The sequence below is a fragment of the Desmodus rotundus genome, chromosome X (assembly GCF_022682495.2).
Source record: "Desmodus rotundus isolate HL8 chromosome X, HLdesRot8A.1, whole genome shotgun sequence".
Lineage (NCBI taxonomy): Eukaryota > Metazoa > Chordata > Mammalia > Chiroptera > Phyllostomidae > Desmodus > Desmodus rotundus.
In genome coordinates this window covers 71279060-71301239 of record NC_071400.1, presented here as the reverse complement: position 1 = coordinate 71301239, position 22180 = coordinate 71279060, and the positions used below count along the sequence as shown (strand labels likewise).

Sequence of the window (22180 nt, the reverse complement as noted above, 5' to 3'; positions counted from 1 at the left end):
CCAGTTAAAGGAACTTATTGAGAACATGAATCAGAACACTTTTCCATTCCAAATGAAGAATAAACAAAATTTATGTAAAATTTCAAGGTCAAGGATATTTGATTAAAGTTACTTAAACAAAGGGGTATTAGTGACAATACCAAACTTTTGTACTCACTCACACATTCTTGCACCCTCTAGACACAATGAACTAACAAAGGTGAGAGACTCATTGCATTAACATCTTAGAATAGTTTGTACCACTACTGTTCTTCAGATATAAGATGAGCTGAACTATCAGCACATCAATACATAGAAAATAAATGTTTAAACAAAGAAACAAATAGTTGGAAGCCTACATGGTCAAGAACCTGCCAATTCATATATTATCTTCCACTAGTGGTTACTCTCATTTCTGATCCTGAGATAAAATTTGAGGATATAGATTCTAGAATTTCGTTGCTTTTGTTTTTTTTTATTTTTCAAAATATTTTTTCTCCTGCTTGCATGATGCTTACACAGTACAGAATGTTTGCATTCATTCTTCTGAAGCTTCAGAGCAGTGGAATCAAAGTCTTTCGGGGCATGGAAGTTTTGTTAGTGACAGGAAGAAAACAGATTGGATATAAACAGGTTGTGATACCTCAGGGATATTAACGGTATTACATGAAAATAAATAAGTAATGCTAAATAGCATGCACATTACTTTTATTTGTCTCCATTATATTTTCCAAAAATCCAACGTCACAGACAGAAGATAATTTTTAGCAATAGAAGAGGTAGACAGAAAATTAGAATATAATTTTTGTTCCTTATCACAGGGCACTAGAAGGGCACAGATTACAGTCTTGGATGTGATATACCAAAGCTATATATAGCATTCAAACTATGATAAAACCTTAGAAAATTTCAAAGTTAACATGGAATAGCTTCCTTCTTATGATGATAACTTGCATGTATTTTGTAACAAATGGCAAGGCCATCTACATTTTTAGGTATCTTGGATGGATTTTCAAGAATATAGCTGATATGTATTTATCAATGGTTGGACTTGAGATTGTCATTAATCAGTGTTCATACTGAGAATCATTACTGCTGAGAGTCTGATGAACTAATGGGCCAGAAATCCCTAAGACATTTTACATGAAAAGAGATTTAGGGGTTCTGTGGGGCCTTAAGAAAAGCTGATTAAAGTTCCAAAAGAGCTGTCTGGGAAAGAGCAACCTTGGATCTTCCCAGCTCCCATTCCACAGCTTGGGGGTGGGAAAGTGCCCTCAAAGGAATACCTAAGTGTGGCAGTGCTTAAGGTAGGTGTTCTGTTCCCTGTTTATTTCTCACTGTTAACTACTCTCTGTCACTAGCTTTGCATGCTGTCATGCCAAGAAAAAGCCAGGAGCTTGAAATGTCTCTAAAATTTCAGCAGCTATAGTGAACTTAAGATGGCCCAATTTGAAGACTGACTCGGCAGAGAGGTTTGGGTTTGATCTTAGATCATACCCAGCTCAAAATTTTTTATGCTACAGGTCTTTCATATGTTGACTTTCCTGTGAAACAGACTCTGAGTTGGAGATTAGCATACAGAAAGTTATTAGAAGGGATTCTGGGAGTAACACTGGCAGTAGGGAGGGGAAGAGAGAAGTACTGGAGAGAAGAAGAAGTCCAGCTCTGATGATGTTTCAGTGGCAAATCTCAGCCAGCTCCACAAGCCAGCTTCATTCCCTGAAGCTGGAATGGCCTTTTAGAATTGTACTATTTAGGGTCCAAATAGGTGGGGCCCTTAAATCTCCATATCAATCAGTCATTGAGTTTGGGCCACCCCAAGAAGGAGGCTTGGTATTGACACAAATGTTTGCCTTCAGCTGAGGCAGTCCTGGAGAGGAGAGGGCTGGCAATTGAAAGCTATCTGCTGAGGACGTTCTTATCAGCTACAATACTGAAGTGGGGAGTCTGGATGGTGGATCACAGTGCTTACCACAAGGTTTAATTCCAGTGTAGCCAGGTCTCAGTTCAAGCATCAAGCCTAGCTTATGATTTCAAGTGCAGGATAGCTACTATGATGCATTCTGCTTATCTGTAGGCAGAAGAGTTTGCCCTTGTTCAATGTCAAGTTGAAAGGTAGGGCTTTGGAGAGCTGAGATTAATCATAGAGCCCCATGAAAAGCTTCAAGACAGTGTTAATAGAGGAGGAATATTAAATATGGCTGACAGTGCCTGACTTTGTTCTAAGACCTCTCCATGCATAACTTAATGAAGTCCTCACAACAACCCCATGACATAGGTAGTTCTGTATGTCAAATGAAGAAGCTGAGGTGATAAAAGCAGTGAAGGGACTATGAGTGCTCCCTTTTCTGTCAATCACAGAAGATGAGGAGTTCAACCTGGGTAGTGGTTTGTCTTAGGTGCACCACTGATCTTTCTTATTTTCCTGTATTGTCTTTATGCTCACTTGCTCCCACAGGAGCAAGGTGCTTCCCCATATAACTGGAAAAGGAAGTGTGTCAACCAGAAAGGACATTGGCTTTCTTGAAAAGGACAGACTCTCCCTGGAGGCTTTTCTGTGTTAAACAAAAGTAGTTCTCAAATCAATTTGAAAACACACTTCAATTTGTCTTCTATTTATGTTCCCCTTATATAAAGACAGAGATTGTGTGGCTATATATGAACATTGCCTCCCCTTGGCTTCATAAACCCTGGGTGATCTTTTGGTCTCTGCTGTTTATCCTTCCAGGCCTAAAAATTTATGTTGCTATCAAAATTGATAGTAATTAATAAAGAGCATTCAGAAGAAAAAAGAATTATAAACATTCTGAGAATATAAAGGGTCATGTATTGCTACGAATAACTGAATATGGATTTTACCTGTAGCTTGGACTCATGAGACAAAATTAATTCCTTTATTTCATAAACTTGGCTGTGTCCTAGACATCTCAATGCATTTTAAAATTAAAATGTAGAATGGATTTACATCTTAAATCTTGGTTTCTGTCCTCCCATTTCATCTCTAATTTTGCAAACTTAGTGGTAATGAAAACACCAAGGACATCTTCAAAGAAAAGGTTACTTGAGCAGCTGCTACTCAAGCTTTGTATTTTCAGACTGTCATGTTTTCACTTTGTCTTCACCTGTGCTCCTCACAGCTCATGGCACTGACTCTTGAGGGACCTCAGTGAAGAAGCTGTATTTGAGTATGTAAATCATAGGGGATTTATAGAATCCCATTCAAGAGGAGGAAGAAATGTTCCAGTGCAACTTCTTAGTTCCATTCTACAACATCTGTAAGGTACTGCTCTGGGAGACATCAGACATGTAGACACAGATCCTACCAAAAGACTCTTGGTGCCATGGGAGAAAACAAATACACTTAGAAATGTCTAGCACTGTTACAGAAATGATTGGCAGTTTAACAGATGTAGAGCAAATGTGTGCAGATAAGAAAAATAGTAATAGCTACAATTTATTAACTACTTGCTAGAGGCCATGCGTTTTACTAACATCTTTTTTATTTAATCCTTCAGCAACCATAAGTGAAGTGTATTACTACTGTCCTCATTTGATAGTGGGTAAACTTGGCTTACAGGGGTGACATACTTTGCCTCAGGTGACTCAGATAATATACAATAGAGTCTGGATTCAAGTCTAGGTCTTTTTGGCTCTGAATCTGTTATTGTCAATTACTATACTCTTCCACTTCCCCCAAGGCAGTTTTCTGACTAAGAAGTTTGCAGTGTGGTTTGCATTGAATGTGGAGAACTGGGTAAAACATGCAGTAAAAAGAGGAAGACATATATTCTGGGAAAAATGAATAGCCAAAGTAAAGATGGAGATGTAGAAAAGTCCTGGGACTCTGCACTAGTGAGTGTGTGTGTGGGGGGGAATGAAGTGTTCAAGAGGATGAGAAGGAAGAACTAGAGAAAGAGTAGCATGGGGAGGTGCTGGGAGAGATCGAGTATAGCTCTAATTTGAATAAGGCAGCATAACTGTAGGAGCTTTACAACAAATCTGTGTGCAGTATTGACATTCAGTGTGATGAATTTTTCCAAAATTGTATACATATTACACACACACAAAATCACAGTAACAGTGAGGTTTGTCCCACAGAGAACGGAGCTCAGCTAATTAAAAGGTTATATTATTGCAAAGATATGAAAACAACCAAAGAATCTATTGACAGATAAATGAATACAGAAGATGTGGTATATCTCATATATCGTGAATATATGTATTATATATATGATACACAATACAAATACTATATATTATATATCATACATTATACACAATACATTATATTATATATCATACATTATACATAACATACAAATACATTATATAATGCATATACTTTATATATAATATATTATTTCATATATAATATGTTTTGTTAATATATTATAATATATTTTATATTAATATATAATCACCTATAACACATTAAAGCATTTATATAATAATATATTAAATTATATTTATACATAATATACATCCATATATACTATATTATAGTATACCTTCTATATTGTATACAATATATCATATTATAATATCATATGATATGTATAATATATAAAAATCATGTTAGCTATAGTATATAAATATGTGATATACAATAGGATGTATGAATGTGGAAAACTGACTATATATTATATATATAGTATTCATATATATGTGACTATATATATTATATATAGTATTCATATATACTATATGAGTATAGTATATACTTTAATATATATATATTTATATATATAAATATATTTATATATATAAATATATATATATTTATATATATAATATATATGAGTATAGTATATATGAATACATTATTCATATATACTATATGAGTATAGTATATATGAATACATATACTATATATATCATGTAGTATAATATATAGTGTAGTATATTATACTACACTATATATTAGTGTACATTATATACACTAATTTAATTAGTGTAAATTATGTTATATATTCTACAGGTATGATGCATGTATGTTATATATTATATAATAGCATATATAATGTATATTGTGTAAAATATATATTATAATATAGATTATGTAATATATAATATATAGTGCTATATAAAAATATGTATCATATATTATATTGTTGGGGACCACTTTATGTAGTTTTCGCCGACTGTAGCCCTGCACAAACAGGCCTTGAAGAGTCCAGTAAGTCTCACCTGGAAATCCAGGAATGGAGGAGGCAGGCATGATCCGATGCTGCCATGGAGGGTTCACATGGGAAAACAGGCCTGATAAATACATTGTGTCCTTTGAACCTTGCTTTGCTTTGCTATAGTCCTATTGATATAAACCAGACGTTTAAGTTCAAAGTATAAGAAGTGATCTCCTTGCCATCATGAAATATGTATTTACAACCCTATGGTGTAAGCATGTCTCACAGACCCTAACCTGAGATGATCTCTGTGTTTTTTCAATTGTTATCTATAGGTAATATTTAGGTAATAGGTAATATAGGTAATATAATAGGTAATATAGTTGCATTCCACAACTATAGCCTTTGGACATTGATTAGTAAGCTATGCATGTATACTGTATATCCTTGCACATACTGAGCCTAATAAAAGCTGTTTCAGATACGGGCTCAGGGCATTTTCAATAGAGGAAATCACCACCCCCTTCCACGCTGAAACAGAAAATTGTGTCCGGGATGACTTATTCTCATCTGCAGCAGCCAGGAGAGGTCTGTGGGATGGAGCATCCCACCTTATATATTATACATTATATATTATGTATGCATATGTTATAGTATATATTATATTTCTTAAATATATAAACATATATAATAAATGATTTATATACAATGCTCTAACATTTATATATTATTAATTAATAAACAATCTATATATTAATATACCATTAATATGTAATTGTATTGATATAAGTATTAACATATATACTATATCTATATTATTATATATTAGTATATGATATATTATAATATATGTGATATAATATATATGCTTACATATGTGGGAATATTATATGGAATATATATTTATATATGTGAATATCATACACATTGTATATAATATAGATTGCATTATATAATATATGTGTAATATACAGATATATAAATATATAATACAATTACATTGGAATATAATGTAAATATATTAATAATATATGTAGCTATATATCACATATATTTCTATATGATATATATGAATATATAATTAATCTATATTTATTATAATATGATTTGATATATATGTTTATATGATATATATGTTTTATATGTACTTATATATTATATTTTGACAGATATATATATTTGTATTTGTATGATATACACTTTGTATATATTATATACATATATGATATATTAATGTACACATTATATAGAATATATATGTTATATATCATATCATACAGCTATGTTTTAATATATGCATATAATATATTATATACAATATGTATTATATATCATACAACACAATACACATTACATAGCACATATAATATATGCCATATAGTATATAGTATATGCGATATATTGCATATAAGAATTATAGTGTGTGTTATATGCTTTATATTGTATGCTATATGTATATGATGATATATATGTGGTATATTATATGTTATATAGTATATTTTGTATTATGAATATTATATATTATATATCATATACATATGTAATGGAATGTCAATTATCCATTTGTTATGATGAAATATTTCTACTTGCAACAAGGTGGATGAATTTTGAGGTTAATAGACTAAGTGAAATAAGAGATGAAAAAGACAAAGATCACATGATTTCACTCATATGTAGACTAGAAAACATAAAAAAACAAATGAACAAAAACAAAACAAACTTGTAGATACAGACAACAGATAGGTGGTTACTAGATGGGAAAGGAGGTGGTAGAGGGTAAAACAGGTAGAGTGGTTGAAATATATTGTGACAAGGGAAACTAGACTTTTGGAGACACGCACTGAAACTTACACAATATTATTAATCGATGCTACTTCAATAAGACAAAAATTCTGTATTGTACAGCAGTGGTTCTTAAACATGAATATCTATTAGGATCTTATGGGAATCCTGTTAAATCACAGAATACTGTGGTACTAGCCTAAGATGTTGGTTCAGTAAGTCTGGGGTGGGGCCTGAGAATTTGCATTTGTAACCAGCCTCCAGCTGATGCTGATGGGGCAGTTCTGGGCACCAAGCTTTGCATGACTCTGGTGTAGAGCATGGTATGACTTTCCTGTGAGTGAAAGGTGAGAAGTTCAATATATGAATATTAAAATTATTATTTTCCTGAGACCAATGCCATGTTTGTGTTCATGCCTCGAGCTATGTCCTCCACACCCTGTTTTGTTCTAGGCTCTAATTTGCAGCCACACAATCTTTCAAAGACAGGAGTCTAATCATGTCACTCTGCTGCTTTAAAATATTAGTAGTTCCCTGTCTTTGTGTGGTATCTGAATCCTTGAAAAGCCCTTCTTACCTCTTTAACCCCCCACATTCTCCTTAATATGACACCATGCAGTTCCCTGAAAACAGCCACATTGCCTCTTACCTACATCTGGAATACCAATCTCCTTGGGCCTAGCCCTCTTCCTTTGGTTAAATTCTATTTCTCCTCCAAGTGTTATCCTGGAAATCAACCCTACAGGAAGGTCTTTCAAGACCTCCAGCAATGCCCCTCAAAGGTCTCTGTAGAAAACTCTTGCATAGTATAGAAATGCCATGGTGATTAAAGCTGAGCTCTCCATTAATCTGGGAGCTCCTTGAAGGCAGGATCTGAGTCCAGACCTGACAAGAATTATCCATCACATCTGCCCTTTCTGGGGCAAAAGTTTGCATTCTTTTTTAGAGTCTGAGCTACTACTGGAAAATCCTCACAAAACCATAAGGGAATGACAACATGTCATTAATAACACAGAAGAAGCTGTATCTGTTTTGGAACTTTTCCGTCAGGGCATTACAAACCACAAAAGCAACTGTTTTACCTCCACAAAGAACATATATTTTTTAATAGCACACTTCCCAAAAGGACACTCCTTCTGTTGCATTTTGATGTATCTTGATTTAATTTAAAGTTTGGAGATGGGGTCTCCAAACTTAGCTATCGATGACCTTATCTATCAGTGGCTGAGCTGTTGTCTCATGAAAATGTGGTCTCAAACTTATTAATAGGGTACCTTGTATATTATAACTTCAAAGCTCTGGGTTATCACTGATACTTGCAATTGCTATGGAAACCAGATTTATATGCACCTTTCAAAGTGTCTGCTGTAAAACAGGGAAAAAGAGAAAATGGAAAAGAGGCTTCTTGAAAAAATTGAATATTAGTACTCAGCATGCATAGGCAGGTTTAGTGATGCAAAAATGTTCTGCCTACACAATGAGAAAAACAATTCTTTATATTTTTAGGAACTAATAATGTATAACCTTGTATTAGAGAACTGTATTTATACTGGTAAAGAAGAATTCCTAAGGCAGCTTTTACCCTGCCCCATACCACCACCACACACACAACAGATGTACACACACAATTTTTCATTCTCTCCAGACTTTTTGTAGCCTGCATCCTTAAGTACCCCAAAAGCCCCTACACATGCAGCTCCAGCTTTTTAAAGTCCAGAGTGGACACTGACAAAAAGCTCAGTCTCCTCTGAGTTCCCACATCCCCAAGTGTGTATAAATGCTGTATCTTTTAGCTGATGGACTGCCTTTTTCTAATTTTAAAATATTAGTGCTAATTTGATCTTGTTTCTTATAAAAAAGATTTCTCATTGTATTCTCCCTAAATTTGAGTTTTGTAAACTCCATTCAATATTTCTCCCTAGTAATCTTAATAATCAAAGTGCAGTACTGTGTTGGGTAAACAATAGTGTGAGCAGACATCAATACATAGAGAGAGATTTGACAGCCACCTAAGACTGGAGTGGGGATAGAAGATAGAGAAAAAGGGGAAGGGAGGTGGTAGTGCACACAAGTAGCACCTGAGTGGTGTGGCCCTACACATGACATTATCTTACTCCCAAATCTCTGACTTTCTGGCCATCTTATTTTGTATGTATTTGCTATACCCTAGTTCTCACTACTACCCCCCCCCCCCAAGCCTCTAGCACAGGTGCCCTTTCCAAGCCCTAATTTGTCACCAGGGTAGCATAGGAGTGGCAGGACTCATAAAACATTTATAAAATAGAGAGGAACTGGCTTAATAAACCAAGACATGGATATAAAAATTTTAAACATTAGAGAAATGCAAGAGATCTATAATGTTGAATTGTTGGGAACCACTCTGCCTGGTTTCAGAAGCTGTAACCCCCATGGCTAAGGCTGAGTCAGAGAGCTTGGGACCATAAGCCACTAAGGAGACAAAGCTTTTCTCCCTCTCAGGGGCGCTGCCCCTGTCCACTTTACTTCACCCTGCTTGGCCCCAAGCCTGACCAGTTAGCCAATGACGGGTAAGATTCCTCAAGGGAGGGACGACCTAAGACAGGCATGGTCATGAAGAGGCCCCACAGGGAAGGACTTGGGGGGCTATGGAGAAAGGGGGTGATGGAATAAAAATAACCATTCAATCATTTCTAAATTAGGTGACAACTGTCCGATTAAGCCAGTAGGCATCCCCAGTATGGGGAAGCAAAAAAGTCTGACAGGTAATTGTCTGTTTATCCTAGTGAGCTGCCTTGAAGAAAGGTACTGGTTAACTAAATCTAATTCCTGTCTAGCCTGATCACTTAAGGATCTAGGAGAATTTAGGTCTGAATCCAGACAGTGGCCACTAAGGAATAGGTAGCAGGGTGATTTGTATTTCCTACTGAGTGGGGAGGTCCCTGCCCCAGATATTAAGTGGGGCGGGGAAGATATAGGGTCAAATTCGTCCAACTTGCCCATCCAGACCAAAACATTTAAGAGTCCACACACTTTTGCAGGGCTAAGAAATGCCTCCTATTCCAGTTATAGACATGCAAATAAAATAGAAATTCCTTTCTTGAAATTAAGCATGCTGGCAGCCTCCCAAAGCTCGGGGGCTGCTGTCCCTTACCTTAAAGATGACCTTGCTGGAACTCCCCTCCATGATGTGCTGTCTGTGCCAGTTTTAAGTCTGCTGCTAGGCGCTGGCCAAGGCAAGGCGCTGCACAGAACTGCAGCCTGGGGGCTGACCTGGTGGGCCAGGACCCATGCCTGGCACCAGAGGCGGGGGAAGGTTGCTCCCGCGCACACAGGGAGGAGGGAATGCAAGGGGGACCAACCCCTCCTTTGCTGCTGCCATCTGTCCTGGGCCGAAAGATCAGGCCCCACTGCCCTGCGAGCTAGCGTACACCAGCGCCCTGCTCCCCAGACACAGCTGTGATGCCCACAGCAGTTGGGCGACCCATGGGAAGGGTCCAGAGGGTGCCTAGAGCCACCCATGCCACCGTTCCATAGGTCCCTACTCTTTTTGTCTAAGCTTTCCTGATTATGAGAGCTTCTCTGCCCTGCTTTTCCCATATTTCCAAATCTACAGATCCCTTATCTGGGAGATATCCAGCAGCCTTAAAAAGCTGCTGAATTAGCCTAAAACATTGCTCCTGTTCCTTAGAGAGCCCGTTCCCCATTGTTGAGGACTTTTAGAAACTTTTAAAGAAAGTCCTTAACAAATACAAGAACCTTTTCTGAAATTCCTTCTGCAGCAAGCACGGTGATTATGAAACCAGTTCCAGTTTCACTTTCAATCCGCCTGCACCCTCAGATCCTGTTTCTTGCTAGTGAGGAGAGTGCAGTGGGTCGAAATGTGCTGCTGGTGGAAGACAGTCAGGGAGGGCTACCGGATATTTCGGGTACCCTAACCCTGCTTATGGGTCTTGGTTTCTCTTCCCAGTCATCTAGACCAGCTAGGAGGGCTCAGAGCGCTGGGTGAGCAACCCTTATATCGTGCTTCCCTGGATGAGCCAAAAGTTAAATTACATGAGATGGAATTCCCTATGAGGCCCATGCATGTCTCAGGGATTCGACCCCAGACACCTCCGCGAGACCCCCCACTCACTTAGGGACACCCGAAATCTCCAGCCGGAGGGAGGAAGTGCCTCTTTTCTTCAGCGCTCAGCAAGAAGCTGAAACGCTCATAAATACCCCACTGTGAAAGCTGATAAAAGGGAAAGTCTTTGCTTTCTCCTCCCCAAGCCTAAACCTAGGCAGGGATTGTGCTGCAGGGGATGGGACTATTAATGCTTTTACAGTGTGCCTCCTCTTGCGTGGACTTTTGCTTGTGGCTGGTGGGAGACCTAGAGTTCTGTCCCGGGCCACATCCAGCTTATCGTCTCATGTGAGTCTTCTAGCGGCGAGCGCCTTAGTGGCCTTTAAATACTCCACCCATGCCCGCAAAATGCAGCAAATGCTAGGGAGAGAGAAAGCAAGACTCCCATTCACGGAAGAGGATGCAGGGGAGAGAAATGAGAAGAAAACCACTTAAGGGGTGGCACGACAGAAAGCTTTCTCTTATCTGTAACAAGCCTGGGGGCCTTACCGAGAGATGCCCCTGTCCCTGGGAAGATGAAAACACTAATTTCCGTCCTCTTAGGTGTGCCGACCGTGACAATGTCTCATAGCCTCTGGTCAAAGCAGGTCCCGAATCCTCAGGTCCCTGTTCTGGGTGCCAGATGTCGGGGGAGGGGGGGGTGCTCCGCCAGCAGGCCCCCCCCTGCCCGGCCACCAAGGATAAGAATAAGTCTACCAATATAAGGTCTGTTTGGGGAGGAAAGGTGGCTGATCTCTCAAAGGAGAAGGGCCAAGAGCCTTTTCCTCAATGGGCTTTTATTGGGTTCAGTTTGCACAGGAATACAGGTAAAGCTCATCAATCATTGTCAGGCAGTAAGGATCAAACAGTAGATAACATACTAAAAAACTCTGAGGGCTTATTCTGAGTCAGGGTCAGTTAGCTAAAGGGCTATAAGACTTTGGGAAACAAACTCATTTCAGGCTTGGACCCTTATCATTTAAATTGCGGGTATTAGCAAAGCAGGTTTCACAGGATTTTATGCATTCTTTCTTAGGCCTGATCACCCCCAGGGAACCGCCCTTTCCAGCACTTCCCTCTGTCATTGTTTCAGGCTTAAGTCAAGCAGGGGAAGTAGGGAAGCCAAGAGATTAGGAGACTTCTTGCAGACAGAATGAGGACTCAGGCTATGTCAAAGCCCAGGGGCGAGGGTCCATCACCCCCTTTCTCCATAGCTCCCAAGTCCTTCCCTGCAGGCCTCTTCGTGACCATGCCTGTCTTAGGTCGTCCCTCCCTTGAGGAATCTTACCTGACATTGGCTAACTGGTCATGCACTGGGGGCCAAGCAGGGTGAAGTAAAGTGGGCAGGGGTGGCGCCCCTGCCAGGGAGATAAGCTTTGTCTCCTTAGTGGCTTATGGTCCCAAGCTCTCTGACTCAGCCTTAGCCATGGGGGTTTACAGCTTCTGAAACCAGGCGGGGCAGTTCCCAACATTGAATGCTGTCATTTTTTCCCAAATATTCCCCTACAGAACTTGAGTCTTACATCTCCTTTTTCCTTTCTTCTCTCATTTCCTTCTGCTATGCTCCAGCTTGACTTGCTTCTCTTCCTGCCACTCCCTTGATCTTCCTACATACTTCCTCCCCAGTAGTCATGCCATGGAGGATTGAAGATACAAGACTGTGCACCTCTATCTCTATATCACAAACCAGCATTATCCCTCACCCACAATTTCAAAAATAGGCCCCCATATTCCAGAGGAAGACATTCAACTCCTTAAAGCAATATATCCAACAAAAGGAAGCATGGTTTATAGTTCACATTTTACATAACTGCTTTGTTTCTGACATGAAGTGTTTATAATTTCTCATTTTAATAACATAAAAACAAAACTCTGAGCATCATCTTGCAGGAAAGGATTCTCCAAGTCCACACTCCCCACTCAATGCAGAAGCTTTTGTTATTCCCTCTGATGTCCTCATCTCTGTTTCCATTTACTTGCCCATTGGTGAATCTCCTATGGTTTTCCCCTTATCACTTCTGCACTGTGCTTCTTCACTAACCTTAGCCAGGTGTGATCTGGGTGTCCTCTTCTCCTATATCAGAACAGGTCTCAAGGGCTAGCACCCTCTGTCCTTTCTTTCAGATAAAATGTACTCAGAAGAGAGCAGATTTCCTGTGCAGGCTGGTGCTTGTTCTGCAGGCATCTGGAAACTACTTTTTTGCTTTCAAGTAGTTATATAACTTAAACAGGGGCTCTCATCCTTTTTTAAAATATAGGTATCCTCTTCTCTAGAAGGCTTCATAAATGATTATTTCAGAACCATTCACATGTCTCTTTTCCTATCACCAGCTAGTGCCCCTGACACATGGCATGCTTGTTGTAGGGTAACTGGAGGAAGTCTGGCTTCCTCACCCAGGTGTCTGGGTAACTAAGTAAAGCACTGTTCCCATAGCCTTGGAGGGGCCTGATAACTAGTGTTCTCATAGCCTTGAGACTGGGTCCAATAAACTATTCCCATAACATGAAGTGGGCTCACATGTGCAGAATTATGTTATATAATTTCTGGCATCTTGCCGGCTTTGTTCCCCTGTAGTACTTAAAAAGGTAGGGACTCCCTGATGGGGGTGATGATAGGAGACACACTATGGGGACAGGTGCCATGATGGGTGCCATGCTGGGAAGCAAGGGTCATGATGTGTGACATGAAGGGAGACATGCAGCTTGCAGTGTGTATGGCTCACCCCCCATGAATAAAGGCATGCCAGACATCCCAAGGGCTCCGTGAATATTATTCCGTCTGCGAGAATACCATGGATCTTCCCGGTCTTGAATGGTCTCAACACACTTGGTAAATGTTTATTTACTTGTTTAAATTACAATGGACAAATATGCTACTTTCATTCAGTGGCATCTTTGCATGAGTGAATGATCAGATTCTTTGCTGAGACAGTCTCAGAGCAGGGGATGGAAAGAGGACTTGGGATTTGGAGAAGTGTTGCAGAGTGTGGGGGCAACTCATAGATTGAACATTTCCTTAGATTACTTGCACTTCACAACTGTACAGAAAAGCAACTCTTGTTACATTGCCAGGGTAGACATTTGTGCTTAGGAAGGAGTGAGGGGAGGACTTTCAAACACATCAAGAACCTGAACAGAGCAAGTGTTGTATAGTGGGGAAAATACTATGTCTGAGTAAGCTAGATAGGCCTGGGCTTGAACCCAGATTTCATCAACTAGCAGCTATGGATTTGGGTAAATTATACAATTTCCTTTATTTTAAATCTCATAATCTCTAAAATGTGCAAAACAATACTATTTCAAAGGATTGTTGGCATAATTGAATGAGACAATGCATTTGAAGCCCTGGTACAGTGTCCAACACATTTCATATACTCAGTAAATGGCAATTAATAGTAATAATAGTGGTGGTAGTATTACTATAATTATTTGGTTGGGTGGAAAAGACAATTATCTTTTTCCTTATTATTTCATCACTAAGATTTTGTGTCCAGTTTATGACAGTTCAGAGTTAGTGACTCATTGAGAGCCAGCCATAACTTTTAAAGCTAGTGAACTTAATGCTTCATTATTTTTTTCTCAATCTTTTCTTCCTCCCTTCCCAACTCTTCAATTCTGGGTACCACTTTCTTTCCTTTTATTTTTTATAACCACCCCAAATCTGGCTCATTCCTTTCCTAATTAATAATTTTTACCATGTTCTTCATTTATTCTAAGGTGTGAATGGCAGATAAGCTCCTACAGTGTTACTCCTAGGTGATATGTATACACAAACAATAAAATATTTTAACTGAAAATATTAAGATTCTTTGGTTTCAGTGTTGGTAAAATTGGAAGTTGCAGTTTAAAGGAACCAATTTAGTGACTCTTGATATTTATTCTTTTCATATCATTGTGCCTTTTTACAACATGTTGTTTAGTGTACTAGTACAGAGAAAAAATATAAGCAATTGCAAAGTCTAGGGGGAAAATACATTTGCCTTAACTTTCAAGTGGAAGTTACTGTTACTTTATCCCTTTATACCATGTGACAAACCTAAGGCCTGCAGGCCAAATCCAGCCCTCCACCTTGTTTTATCCCATGGCACCTTGTTTCTACCCGGTGGCAGCACAGCAACCACACGGCTGATGTGGCCCCTGGTGAAAATGAGTTTGACACTCCTGGTATATTATAAAAATTTATACCCTGGTATAAATTTTATACCATTATGTGCCCCACATTTTATTTTATTTAAAGATTTTATTTATTTATTTATTGTTAGAGAGGGGGAAGGGAGGGAGAAAGAGAGGGAGAGAAACATCAATGTGTGGCTGCCTCTTGCATGCCCCATACTGGGGACCTGGCCCACAATCCAAGCATGTGTCCTGAGAATCAAACCGGCGACCCTTTGCTTCACAGTCCAGCACTCAACCCACTCAGCCACACTAGCCAGGGCTATGTGTTCCAGGTTTTAAAAAACCAACCTGTAAGAGGTGTGGAAGTGGGTCCAGAACTTGAGGTGTCCGGGAATATAGGCTATTCCCCATAGACCTGGCTGGGGGATGGCAGACACAAGCAGAGCCATTGAGAGTTACTTTGCATATCAATAACAGCAGGCTAGCTTCATAGTAATGCTGGATAGTTTGCCTGGGCCAGGGAGATAGGCCTGACTTTGATTCATGGTGTAGCTGGGAGGCAGCTCCCCTGGTTACAGCACCTGTGTGAGAGATTGGGCTTGGTTTGCTCCACACCATGGGGCCAGGCCTGCCTGGACTAACAGTGGCGGCCAAGAAAGTTAGAAAATATGGGAATGCTGGCAGATATAGCTGATTGTGGGAGGAGTCAGAAATGGAGTAACAGAGGAGGATCCAGGCCCAGATTTAAACTAAAAGCAGGCCACCATGTGCAAGGGACAATGCGGGATCTTGTGGGACCATGCGGGTCAAAAGGGGGTGGAAGGACCCTCCACGGCTAGCCATGAGGACGTGACACATGGTTTTGGATAAAGAATTGGAGGTCGCGGGGACACGGCTGATGGTGCTGGGAACTGCGGGAGGCCTGCCCAGCTGAGCATGGATTACTGGGAGGAACTAGGAGAAGCAAGCTATGAACTTCTGTTTTTTGTTTTGTTTTGTTTTGTTTTTCCTGAAAGGCGGTACCTCTAACTGGTATGCTCTGAGACTAGTCTAACTGGGCAAAGCGGGAAGGGCAGGACTGTATGTGCTTGGGGGTGTTCAAAGGGAGTAAGACCAAATGGCAAAATTCTGCCATTACTTTAAATCTGTATAACTTTTTTTTTTCAGATTTTTCTATTTATTCTTTTTTAAACTTTTTTTTATTGTTGTTCAAGTACAGTTGTCTCCATTTCCCCCCCACCACTCCCACCTATCCCAGCCATCCCCCCTCCCACCCCTGATCTCACCCCCTTGGTATTTTCCATGTGTCCTTTATAGATGTTCCTGAAAACCATTCCCCCTTTTCTCCACATTATCTATCCCCTCCCACCTCCCCTCTGCTTACTATCAGTTTGTTCTTAATTTCAATGTCTCTGTAAACCTGTATAACTTTTAATTAAATAATTCATTTCCTTTTTACCAAACTCTGGCATTGACAGCCAAGTTCTTATTGGCAGTGAGCAATAGAACCCAGAGCAATAGACGGACAAGGGTTGTGTTACTAAGCTTGCTGAATTTCACACTGAAAAATAAGTAAATGAATGATGACATTAAAGGAGTTTAGCAGAGGAAGTGGTACTGAAAAAGAGCTGAAACTGAAACTGAACATTCTCATATTTCTTTCTCCACAGGAAAATCAAGCTTAAATAATAAAAGTCCCTTTTCTATATAGCCCAGTCCCATGTAACTTAATTATCATGTGGAAATCATCATGTGGAAAAAATATCTTTCTGGATTACATTTGACTAGCATACCAAAAGCCCCATGCACAAAAGGATAAATTGAACCACATCAAAATTAAAAACTTTTGCTCTGTGAAAGTTTTTGTAAGAGTATAATCTACAGATTGTGAGAAAACATTTGCAAATCAAAGAATTCTCAAAATTCAACAGTAAAAACAAATAATTAAACTAGAAAATGGGCAAAAGATATTTCACGGAAGAGGATATACAGATTGCAAATAAGCGCATGAAAAGATGTTCAACATCATTAATCATTAGTGAAATGCAGATTAATATATCAGTACATGTAGGATTAGTGGAGGCAGTCTGGCTTCCTCACCCAGGTGTTTGGGCAACTAAGGAAAGCACTGTTCCCATAGCCTTGGAGGGGCCTGATAACTAGTGTTCTCACAGCCTTGAGACTGGGTCCGATAAACTGTTCCCATAACATGAAGTAAGCTCGCATGAACAGAATTATGTTATGTTGTGTAATGTTCTGGCAGTTTTCTGGCTTTGTTCCCCTCTAGTACTTAAACAAGTAGGCACTTCTCACTAGTTAGACACATGCAAGGGGACAGGTGCCATGATGAGTGCCATGCTGAGGAGCAAGGGTCATGACATGTGCCACGCAGAGACATGCAGATAGACACACAGCTTGCAGCGTGTGTGGCTCACTTACCCATGAATAAAGGTATGCCAGACATCCTAACGGCTCCATGAATATTATTCTGTCCGCACAAATATCGTGGATCTGCCCAGCTTTAAAGGGTGCAACACAGTACACATTTATAAAAATGACTTAAATAAAAAATAGTGACAATACCAAATGTTGGTGAGGATGCAGAAAAACTGGAATATTCATACATTGTTGATGGGGATGTAAAATGGCACAGCCACTCTGGAAAACAATGTAGCAGTTTCTTAAGAAACTGCAACTACCACATGAGCCAGCAATTGCACTCCTGGACATTTATCTCAGAAAAGTGAAACCTTAATGTTCATACAAAAACCTGTACATGAATGTCCATAGCAGCTTCACTTGTAATACCAAAACTTGGAACTAGTCCAAATTGCTTTCAATGTGTGAATGGCTAAACAAACTATCATGCATCTAGAAAGATTCATACTATGAGTCCATTTCTATAACATTCTGGAAATGACAAAATTATGAAAATGGAGAACAGATGTGGCTATAAAAGGGCAACATGAGAGATCCTTGTGGTGATGGAATGTTCTATATCTTGATTGTATTAACATCAACATCCTGGTTGTGGCACTGTACTATAGTTTTGCAATATGTTACCATTGAGAGAAACTGGGTAAAGGGTACACTGTATTATTTCTCACAACTGTGTGTGAATGTACAATGATCTTAGTAAAATTTTGAATTAAGGAAAAGGGATACACGCACATACACACACACCTTTGGGTTTACTTCTGACTGTGTACATTCAGGAACTATAATCATGTCACTAGTTGCTCAGGATTCTATCATGAAAAAAAACCCCAGTTGTTTTCTAAAAGCTAATTTGGTCAAATGATAAACTAATAATTGCAAATTATTTAGCAAGCTATAAGGCAAAAAGTATAGAAATTTAACAGTGGAATTCTATTTCTAACTCTAGTACTTCTGCTATTCAATCTATTTTCTCTACATATAAAACAACTGAATAGGCCATGATGGTCAAAATAGAAATGAAATTGTTGTATCAGGTGATAGAAAATTTGAGAAGTATCAATGTCTTGACAATATAATACTTCATAAATGATTGTGTGGGGGGGTGTCTGAGGACACAAAGGATAGAAGTTAAGACAGGTGTGAGAACAGACTACTGAGATAACATTAAACTTTAAAAAATATTGGTATCAGAGTATATTTCCCAGAGTGTACAAGAAATAGAACAGACACTGGTGTAATTTTAACCTGATAATTCATAAAAAGGGACTATTTCTGATAAGAAAAATTTCAGTCATTTCCTTATAAACACAAAGAAAATTAAGAGAAAATTTGAAGATACTATGCTAAGAAAATGTAACAATAACTTATATTCTCTCCCAATTAAACAGGCAAATCACTCTAAAACAAGTGTTTTGCACTTTGAATATTTATCTGACTATATAACTTGATGTGTCAATTGTATTTTGGTTTTATAACAAAACCTTTTCTATAAAAGCTAGTATATCTATAAGTGAATATAAATTATTCCCCCTTTAAGCTCTTAACACATAAAAAACCCTAAATAATACATACATTAACTAAGTTTTATAAAAGTAATATGGTTTTGGACTGATGTCAGGATCTTTATTTGTGGGAGAGTACCAGACAAGAATATCAAGCAGCCATTTTCCATTTAATCTACTTAGAAGTTTACTATTTAATCATTACAGTACAATTTAACTGGTGGTATTTCAGTACTTGAAGCACAGTTGTACAGAACCAGAAACAGTCTATTATACTAACAGGGTTTGACAACAGTTGCAGCATGGATAGATGTTTTCTATACTTAGTCTGCTGGAGTTTACAGTTTATCACTTACAGGACCATCATCTGATTCTCCTGCCGTAGTTATCTCTTCACTGGTAACAGGTGGGCTTTCTTCATTTTCATCACCCATTTCTTCACCTTGGAGTTCTTTTGCAATTAATTCCCTACCTAACTTCATGTGCAGTCCTTCGCTGTAATGCAGCTTCCTTCTCAATTCAAACTGCCGCTGTCTTTCTTGTTTATCCAAGAAGATTCTGCGGTGTACCTCCTTGCTCTCTGGCTCCCCCGTGAGACCTTTCGGCTCGGAGAGATCAGTGGCAGCTAATTTCTTAGCTAAAGTATCAATAGCGGTGTCTCCGGTCTGGTCTTTTGTTTCTAAATCACGCGCGGTATCTTCTCTGCCATCTTGAAACCTCAGGTGACGAATGTTGGGCTCATTTATCTTCCTTAAATCATAGTCTCTGTATGAAGAGCGGCATGCGGCAAGGATATTTGACTCGTCCCACCTCTTAGACTTTTTTGTCTGTACTTGACTAGGACCTCCAGACTGCTGGGCAGGGGCCACCACTGAAGAATCCATGGAGCCTTTGTTTTTCAGGATCCCCTTGATGGGTCTGTGTGAGTTGGTAGAAGTAGCCATGGTGGGGATTTGAAGGAATCCCTGAGTGATCTCTGGGCCACAGCTGCCTGAAGCGCTTCAAGTTGATACTGAAGCGACGTTCGTTTGGATCACATCTCCAAGACTCCTAGGAACCTTACTGGTCCGACGTCACAAAGGACGTCAGTCACAATGGTCGCCGCTGCAGTTATTGCCAACGTCACTGCCTCGCAGCCCACACTGATGTCTTTTTTTTTTTTTTTAATGGAGTAAGACAAGAAATATCCCTGAGTTGCATATGGAACAGGAAAACACTGTTTTATGAATTTCTATATGCACTGTGTATGAGGAGGCTATGATAAATGCATTTCTCAGTGTGTGTAACTGTCAAAAATTCCAAAGCCAATATTTTGGTTAGAAAGATTGGTGGCATTGACACTACAAGGCAGTTAACTTCTCCTCCTCCCTTCTGTTGCTATCCACACCTCCTTCTCCTCCCACCTACACACACAAAACTCCTTGACCCCCTCTCCTGCTCTGCCTGACTCTCAGTTAATGGCCACAATATTCAGACACAATTCCGGCTGGGAACCTTCACATTAATCCTGGTGCCTTCATACTGCCACTCTCCAATACAGCCCTCAGGTACTGGCATAAATATTTCCAGAAACTCTCCAGTTCTCTCTCTTCTGCTACCACATTGTTCCCTTATAACCCCTCCTGCTGATGTCCAACCTCTTATCTATCCTCCAGCCAGAGTTGTCTTTTAAAAACACTCATCAAATCTTCTCACATCTCTCTTTTAAACTGTTTACCGGCTGCCAATTTTCTTTAATATAGAGACTAAAATCCACGAGACCAAAAAGCAGCTCCATTATCCGCTGCAGCATCCTCCCTCCAACTTTCTCTTCTGGCCTTTTGGTTCCAGGAGCATTCACCTTCTTTCCTGTCCCAAAGCCTTTTTCTATGTTCTTCCCACAGTCTGGAATACCCCTTCAGATTTCAGCTCCACCATTACTGCCTTATAGTGGTCTGTTTCCTGACCCCCAAATAGATAGAACTTCTTGTGCTTTCATAGCCTCTCTTATCCTCCTTGGCAGCACTCAGAGTGGGGCTTGCAATTATATTATCTGTGTGCATTAGATTGTAGACTCTAAGAGATATAAGAAGATGTCTGTTTTGCCCACCATTATCTCCAGCTTTGTATCTTCACAACATTATGATGGACATAGCAGACAGTTGGTATTACAAAAATACTTATTGAATGAACAATAAGTGATAGAAGATAGGAAATTGGAAGCATGAGAAGTGCGACTAGAGTAAAGGGGGCTCCAGAACTTTTATAGTCCGTTACAATTTGTCCATTCAGTCATGTGGGAAAAATTGGTCACATGTAGAATTTGGGGTCTGTTACAGGAAGTGACTTTGGAATATTATTTATTTATTTATTTTTCTTTAATTTTTAATTTTTAGAGGGAGGGGTAGGGAGAAAGAGATGGAAACATCAATGTGTGGTTGCCTCTCCCGTGGCCCCTACTGGGGACCTGACCTGCAACCCAGGCATGTGCCCTGACTAGGAATCAAACCAGTGACCTTTTCGTTTGCAGGCTGGCACCCAATCCATTGATCCCCACCAGCCAGGGCTGACTTTGGAACATTTTGCCCTTCAGAGGCAACAGGTAGTGATATTCATCTAAAAAACAAAAAGGAAATTAAGATCCAGTTTCATAGTTTTCCCTCCAGGTAGCATTCACAGGGCTTTTTTCCCTTCTGACACATTTTGCTTCCTCTTTTTTCCCTCAAGGTCTTTCTGCATTTTAGAACATGAAAGCAAACACATGAAAGAACCATAAAATTTTACAAGGGTCTTAAGCACCTTAAGTTCAAGTTGTCCTGTATTCTCCAAAGTCCTACTAATTTCAGGAGCTGCAACCACTTTAAAACTATCTTAATCATCTCAGAAAAAGAATTTCCTAATGCCATACTCTTTGAAAAAGACCTGTATTGTGTGGTGAGGGCTTTCAAGGATTCAAAAGCTTATATTCAAGGCCATAGGAAAAACCTCCAGTATGTGAAGAGAAAAAAACAACCATTATTATTCAGAAATACTTCAGGCCACCTCTTAAAAAAACTTAACTGAAAGGCAGCACAGACCAGCACAAACACAATTTGTCATCCAGGCTAGCAGGCATAGTGAACCTGTGAGTGTTTAGCTGTAAACAGGCTGTTAAGGGAGAAGCTGATTCCAGTGCATTG

General features: G+C 39.2%; 1 protein-coding gene across 1 annotated transcript; it reads right to left on the bottom strand.

The window, feature by feature from the left end:
* Positions 1-19360: 19360 nt before the first annotated feature.
* Positions 19361-19966, bottom strand: PPP1R2C (PPP1R2 family member C). Its single transcript, XM_024579988.1, has one exon. The coding sequence runs from the start codon at positions 19964-19966 to the stop codon at positions 19361-19363; it is 606 nt and encodes a 201-aa protein (XP_024435756.1).
* Positions 19967-22180: the final 2214 nt, after the last annotated feature.